The 7727-nt window shown below is 34.7% G+C and overlaps 1 protein-coding gene across 9 annotated transcripts in view; it reads left to right on the top strand.

Annotated features, from left to right (window-relative positions):
- Window positions 1-7727, top strand: part of LOC107554528 (membrane-associated phosphatidylinositol transfer protein 2-like) — an 87179-nt gene that overhangs the window by 56806 nt on the left and 22646 nt on the right. For 7 of the 9 annotated variants that reach the window (XM_016237059.1, XM_016237057.1, XM_016237054.1 and 4 more), the window contains exons 9-13: window positions 665-726; window positions 1555-1611; window positions 4067-4311; window positions 5620-5809; window positions 7447-7566. In XM_016237059.1, coding sequence (XP_016092545.1) covers window positions 665-726; window positions 1555-1611; window positions 4067-4311; window positions 5620-5809; window positions 7447-7566 — 674 coding nt within the window. The remainder of the gene's footprint in view (window positions 1-664; window positions 727-1554; window positions 1612-4066; window positions 4312-5619; window positions 5810-7446; window positions 7567-7727) is intronic. The other 2 variants (XM_016237055.1, XM_016237056.1) reach the window with 2 other exon arrangements.

Genomic DNA, 7727 nt, shown 5'->3' with positions numbered 1-7727 from the left:
AGATTCACTTTCGCCAGAAAGTCGTGTATGCCTAAGGTTAAAAATAAATGATGTTTATAGTGAATGCCCCTATAAATGGTCTTATTTTTACGATTTAGTTTTAATCCAAATGATGCGTGTGCTAAGTGAGTGAACATCAACGATCATACAACAAAATTGTGCGTGCGCTCTCTCTCTCTCTCTCTACCGTTAAGTAACTTGTGCATTGTTTTACTTGTTTTTGACATATCCGACAGAACTACAAACTTTCCAGTGATGTCTGTGAGAAAGATATATTCACTCGACAAGCTCGCACATCTGCGCGCCGCGCGCTCAATCCACTCAGCGTGCTTTGCTCATCTCGCACACATCAGCTATACAGGCGTTAATACTGAATGTTTAACATTATATTCATTGCATACATATACTTCATAGACATCCTTAATCTCTAATAACTCCATTCTACTGTCTGTTGTTGGTGTTTCTTTGTCTGAATATGGCACTTATCACATGCTGTGTGGTATCGGCGTTTGGTATCGGGGCATTTTAACGAGTATGAGTACAGGAGATCGGTATCGGTGCATCCCTAATTTTTATTAATATAAAATAAATGATTTTAGTTTTTATCATGATGCATGATCCCCCCCACCCCCCTGCATTAAGCACATTAATTTTATGTTTCTAGGTGACTATCAAGAATCGGGTGGGGAGTTTTCTGGGACCGCCAGCGTGGATCGGCTCAATGAGGTATGTCTGCAGCTGTGCATTTTCATACACACTTTCCCATTAAAATGAATGGAAATATACTACATCCTTAATCTCTAATAACTCCATTCTACTGTCTGTTGTTGGTGTTTCTTTGTCTGAATATGGCACTTATCACATGCTGTGTGGTATCAGCGTTTGGTATCGGGGGATTTTAACGAGTATGAGTACAGGAGATCGGTATCGGTGCATCCCTAATTTTTATTAATATAAAATAAATTATTTTAGTTTTTATCATGATGCATGATCCCCCCCACCCCCCTGCATTAAGCACATTAATTTTATGTTTCTAGGTGACTATCAAGAATCGGGTGGGGAGTTTTCTGGGACCGCCAGCGTGGATCGGCTCAATGAGGTATGTCTGCAGCTGTGCATTTTCATACACACTTTCCCATTAAAATGAATGGAAATATACTACAACAGAAACGTTACATAATACATATTTATGCAGCAGTGTCATACTGTTAATGCAATTGCAGCAGTGAAAAACGGATTGATCTGTACTCAAGCTAATGGAGCAGAAATTCAGCAATAGTCACGCTGTGTTTATGCTTATGTAAAAATGGGGGAAAAAAGCATTAGAGCTTCTCTGAGGGTATGTTATGCAACAGCGATTTCATTTTGCATCAGCGCTACACTAGTGAATAAACTGTATGACCTTTGACAAAATGAAACGGCGGTCTGTCACGGCAAAGGTCAGCTCAGCATATAGTCATAAGGTCAAGTTCTCATGGTGTGAAGGGTTTGATGGGGACAAACGGGTTGAGGGCCTTTGGGATGATCTCAGTGCTCTTTAACTCTGCTCCTCAGAGACGCAGGGCCATGCGGTGCTCCAGCGTCTGTAAGCATCGACGTAAACACCCAGCTGTGAGTCACAGCGACACCCATCTGTTTACATGTGCTAGACGTGTAGATCTTAAGTTATATAGAATCAAAGGCGTTTTACGGTGTTGTTTGTTTAGAGTTTAGCTGATCTTTACCCTGAAACCGTATTTTTTGCAGTAAGTGTTGTTTTGTAAAGTAGACACTCTCTAGATGCAGACATGTAGTTCTTCTATGGCGTAGAGGTTTTATCAAAACAGTCTTTATTAAGACAACAGTGATGCCCATTTTTTCGGCAGTCTGGGTTCTGGAAGTGTTTTCCCATTCGTCTTGTCCATAGGACAAATCAAAGTGTTTAAATACACATTGCAAAAGTTATATGTTTCTGGTGCTCTGAAGTTTTGTGGTGCAGTTTGTGAATGTAATGCAGTCTAGATTAATTATTCAATTAGTTTCACATTTGCATAATAACAAATGTTTTTGGCCATTATGGAGGAGAAGATAAGGTTTCAGTAATATGAAGATTTTTTTTTAATAATTGTAATTTAATCATATGTAAATATTTAAAATCGAACTTGTAGTAGTAATAATAATAATAATAATAATTATTATTATTATACATTTATTAATGTATTATAAGTGTATAATAATAATTATTATTGTTATTATACATTTATTAATGTATTATAAGTGTATAATAATTATAATTTATTAATTATACAACAATAACAATACATTTACATGTTGTGAAGACGCTGTGTGTTTCATTGCGAAAGCGAAACTACTTTGTTGTCACGACTAGAAATCAGTGGTTAAGTTGTATTTGTAACACTGTTCCAGAACAGTTTAAACCAAATATTCAGATGTGTCCAGCACATTTTATGGAGGACTGTTTCCTGGTCCTGGGAGAGTAGACTACAATGCCAGAAAACAAACTGTAAGTACGTTTTCATATTTAAAGAATTTGCCACTGACGATTGAAACGCGAGTTTTGAGCAGTGTAGATTAGCGCTGCTTGTTTGTCATTTCTCCGATCACAAATGCAGACATGATTTTATGTTTACGTGGTGCGATGCAACGCAACTCATAAAAAGACAGTATAAGTCATTATAATCAGTAATTGTGAATTAGGTAGTCGGCCAATCACAAAGCACTGGATAGCTGGCCAATCAGAGCACACCTCGCTTTTCAGACCGATGAGCTTTGTAAAAATCGACGTGTTTCAGAAAGGCGGGGCATAGAGGAGAAACAATAATGTACAGTATGTGGAAAATAATTTGTTTTTTGAACCTTAAACCGCATAAACACATTTCATTACACCAAATACACCAAATAATGTTCATTTTTGCCACGTCAAATGACCCCTTTAATATTAAATATTTGGTTATAATTTTACAACAATGATTTCATATGATTTTTTTTAAATAATACATTATTAAAAGAAATAAAAGTTGTATCTGGTAGCTTAATTGACTATCTGAGTTTACATGAACTAACAATGAACTTCAGTATTTTTTAAACTAAATTTAACAAAGATTTAAAAATACTGTGACAAATGTATTGCTCATTGTTGATTAATTTCAGTTAATACATCAAATAGTACATTAACTAGTGCAACCTTATTGTAAAGTGTTAATTTTAATCATATTAAAATTAATAAATGTTTTAATTTTAATAACATTAAAAGCAGCACATTTGATATATTTATATAATGAATGTATAAAATATAACAAAGAGTGAAAAATTTAAGGGGGTCTGAATACTTTCCGTACCCACTGTATATGTTAAAATAGTATTATTATAAAATATTATTTTATTGAATTAAATGTATAAATTATTTATTAATTTGATTAAGAGTATGTAAAAATAGGAATTATAAAAAAATTTAATGCTTCATTTCCTTTTTTCCTTTATTCTTTTCATTAGTACATTTTATTTTAGTATTATTATTAAGAGTATTATTTTGAATATTAAACATCTGTACATGCAACTAGCATGAACAAATAAGATTAAACTTTTATGCATAATTATTTTGGATATTGAGCATAAAAATTAACGAGCAATAATTTGTATGACAGTGAAGTCAGCCAAAATGTCATAATCAACATAATGACAGTTTCTTATTAGAAATCACCACTGCTGTATTTTATGTTATTTTATTTTTAACAGCACAGCAGCCCCACTAATGCAATGTAGATAGCTAATATTAGCTCTGGTCATCTGAGTCGACCCACTTGTGACGTGGTTTCTACAGAAGCATATGTCCGTGTTTCTCATGGCAGGTCTGTGTTGAAAGATTTATGTTTTTAACTAAAAGTTGATTTATCTATGGAGATTTTGAATGGGATTTGTACTTCCGGAAGCCTTCTGTTGCAGTCTGTACCGTGTTGTTTGTTAGTAAGTCGTCCTCTTTCACAATAGCATGTTGTCACGAGTGTGTGGATGTTTTAAATGAACCGTATGCAGCTGCAGAAACAGCTGTCCAAAATGTGTCCCTCAGGACTGTTCCTCACAGCAGTGCTTACAGCCGTCCAAGATCCATGTCCTCATCCTGGTCCTGCATGGCGGCAACATCCTGGATACGGGCAGCGGAGACCAGAACAGCAAGCAGGGGGACGTCAACACCATCAGCAGTGCGTTTGATGCTGTGATGCGGGTTCATTACCCCACTGCATTGGGCCGCATCGCCATCCGCCCAGTTCCGTGTCCGGCCGTGTGTGTGGAGGCCTTCTCTCTGGTGTCAAAGTGAGCATGAACACACACTCAATCCACTGCCAGGAGAATAAACACCACCTCTAGTAGTCATTAGGTAGTGTGGGGTGTAACTTAACCTGACAACACTTTCAACTTTTTTATATTTCAGTAGATTGACAATTATTGCTTAATAATGGTTCCAGAAAGTCCCTTCGTTTTTATTTTTATTTTTTTAATTTGACTTTTAATGAACTTGTAATAAGAAATAATTTCATTAATTTAATATTTATAAAATTTTTCAGTAGATTGACAATTATCATTTAATAATGGTTCCAGAGTCCCTGCATTTATTTTATTTTATTTTAAATAGTAATAATAAATAATTTCCTTTATTTGGTATAAAAATGGATTATAATTACTGCTTAATGTCTCCAGAAAGTCCCTGTAATTAATTAATTAATTTTCAGTAAATAAGTAAATGCATACATACGTACATACTTTAATTTATTTGATATAGAAAAATAGATTAAACTGATTGCATAATAATGTTTCCAGAAAGTCCTTTATTTTATTTACTTATTTATTTACTAAATGAATACTTTTTAATTAATAAATACATTTATTAATAGATACTTTTATTTATTTGGTATAGGGAAAAAATATTTTATAATTATTTTTATGTTTCCTAAAACTCCCTGCAATTAATCAACTAGTTAATTAATTTATTAAATAATAATAATAATAAATACTCATTTATGTTTATTATTATTATTACTTCATAATAATAAATAATTTAAAAATAATGTTCAAATGCTGATGTTTATTTTAAATTTGAATTATGTTTGTTTTTTATTAGTTAGTATACAGTGTAAATGTATCCAAATATGTTTTAGTCTGAGATCATTAATGTTTTGGCACCAGATCTGAAAGTTATACATTTTTATATAAATCACTTAAATAGTACGCTACATTGTCAGTGTCTTTACTGTATCACATATTTAATTTAGTAAGTAACATCCAGTTGTCATTTAACCAGTTAGCAAAAAACATCCAGTTTTTTGTAAAATGCCTTATTTTTTCGCAGTTCATTCAAATAAGGAGTGAAAAACAGATGTCAAATAGTTGTTGATATCGATTCATTCATTACACCTTTGAAAACACGTTGCATCGTGGGATAGAGTATTCACTGCTGTAAGCACAGCACATTTTGGCAAATGCAGTAGATCATATGAGTGTTGCATGAATGCTGCAGAAAGACTAGTATGGTAGTATGCAGTTCTTCGTGCTAATCCGGTGTGGAAGACTGTTGGTGGCTGGTAATGACCCAGCATGCTCTCTGTTCTTGTGTCCTTGACACAGTTTGAGTCCCTATAGCTATGACGAAGGCTGCCTCTCCAACAGTCAGGATCACATCCCTCTGGCTGCCCTGCCCCTATTGGCCACCTCTGCACCACAGTACCAGGACGCCGTGGCAACGGTCATAGTGCGAGCCAATCAGGTCTACAGTGACTTCATCAAATCCCTGGAGGGAGCCACTTTCACCGGACAGGTCAGTGCTTTGGGTTTTTCTCTCTGTGTGTATTTACAGATTATTTATAAATTGTGTGCCAGTGAAATATGCATCTAGTTTTAGTGTGTTTGATGAAGAGTCAAAAATTAACTTTTGGGATCAGTGTGCTTTGTTTACAGAAGAAGAACATCAAATGATGTGTTCTTAAAATTATATCATTATTTTAGTATCATTAAGGTGCTATTATAGTTTTTATTTAACTAAACCACACGATAAAAACAAAAAAATATATTAAGCCCCGTTCACACCAAGAACGATAACTATATAGATAACTATAAAGATATTAGCATCCACACCAGCGGACGATATCGTCTGTTTATTCTAAGCACACGCGCGTCTGCCGCTTTAAATTCTCGAGCTCGTTACAGCAGGATGGATTCTGATTGGGTGTCAATGTTTGTATCGTTCATCAGCTGGAAAAAAATCGTTCTGAAAGTGATTCCAATGATATCGTTTCTCTGTGCCTTTATCGTTATAGCTGTGGTGTGGACTCTGCTATACTTTAATATTGAGAACGATTTTTAGAACTGTATCTTTATCGTTATCGTCCTTGGTGTGAACGGGCCTTTAGACTTTCATTGACGGAATGTTCAAATGCGCCAAGATTGTTCAAATGCAAACTGTCAAACATTCAAATCTAGACTAGCAACTAGCTGGACATGCTAGCTACTAATGTTTTAAAAATGCTAGCAACATGCTAAATCGTGCTAACAAAATGCTAAAACGTAAGCAATGTTATAAATTATGCTAGAAACATGCTAGCATGTTAAATTGTTAGCAAACATGTTAAAACTTATTAACATGTTAAAAACGTTAGTAATGTGCTAATTTAATAGAAACATGTAAGCAAGTTGTTTAATCATGCTAACAATATGTTAAAAGGTTAAAACAAGCAAGCCATATGTTAAATCGTGTTAGTAGCATGCTATAACATTTTAGCAGTGTGCTAAAAAATGCTAACAATATGTTAAAATGTTAGCAATGTGCTCAATCATGTTAACATGTTAAAACTTGCAAGCAATGTGTTAAATAATGCTAGCAGCATGTAATGACATGTTAGCAATGTGTTAAACCATGTTAGCAATGTTAAATCATGCTAACAACATGATAAATCATCTAACAGTGTGTTAAATCATGCTAACGGTGTGTTAAATCATGCTAACGGTGTGTTAAATCATGCTAACAGTGTAAATCATGCTAACAGTGTGTTAAATCATGCTAGCAACATTATCAACAACTAGCAATGTGCTAATTCAGCAGAAACGTAATCAAGTTGTTAAATCTTGCTAGCAACATGTTAAAACATGCCTGAAACATGTTAGCTGCATGTTGAAACTAGCTAGCAATGTGCTAATACATGCTAGAAACAGGTTAACAAGGTGTTAAATTATGCCAGTGACATAGTAAAACATGTTAGCAATGTGCTAATTCAATAGAAACATGTAAGCAAGTTGTTAAATTATGCTAGCAACATGTTAAAACCATACTAGCAATGTGTTAAATCATGCTTGAAACATGTTAGCTGCTTGTTAAACTGTGCTAGCAACAGTGACATTACACGTCACATCATGGAAGTTTGACTCTCTGTGTGTGATGTAATGCGTGTCTCTGTGCAGGTGTGTCTGATTGGTGACTGTGTGGGAGGCATTCTGGGATTTGATGCTCTCTGCAGCAGCAACGTCACTGTGTCAGAGAGTCAAAACAGCAGCCGCCGCGGCAGCATTGTCAGTGTGCAGGTGAACACACACACGCACATCCAGACAGTGATTGATTACCCGTAATCAATCACAATATAACAGATAAGACAAATTGCATCCTTTTGTATTTGTAAGTGTGTCAATAGCAGTAATACATCAAAGTCTTTTATTTCAGAAGAGCGAGAAAAATGCTGTTTTCC

Source organism: Sinocyclocheilus grahami, unplaced genomic scaffold (genome assembly GCF_001515645.1).
Source record: "Sinocyclocheilus grahami isolate Dianchi unplaced genomic scaffold, SAMN03320097.WGS_v1.1 scaffold505.1, whole genome shotgun sequence".
Classification (NCBI taxonomy): Eukaryota; Metazoa; Chordata; class Actinopteri; order Cypriniformes; family Cyprinidae; genus Sinocyclocheilus; species Sinocyclocheilus grahami.
The sequence above is the reverse complement of the archived record's forward strand: the minus strand, read 5'-3'. Positions and strand labels throughout refer to the sequence as shown.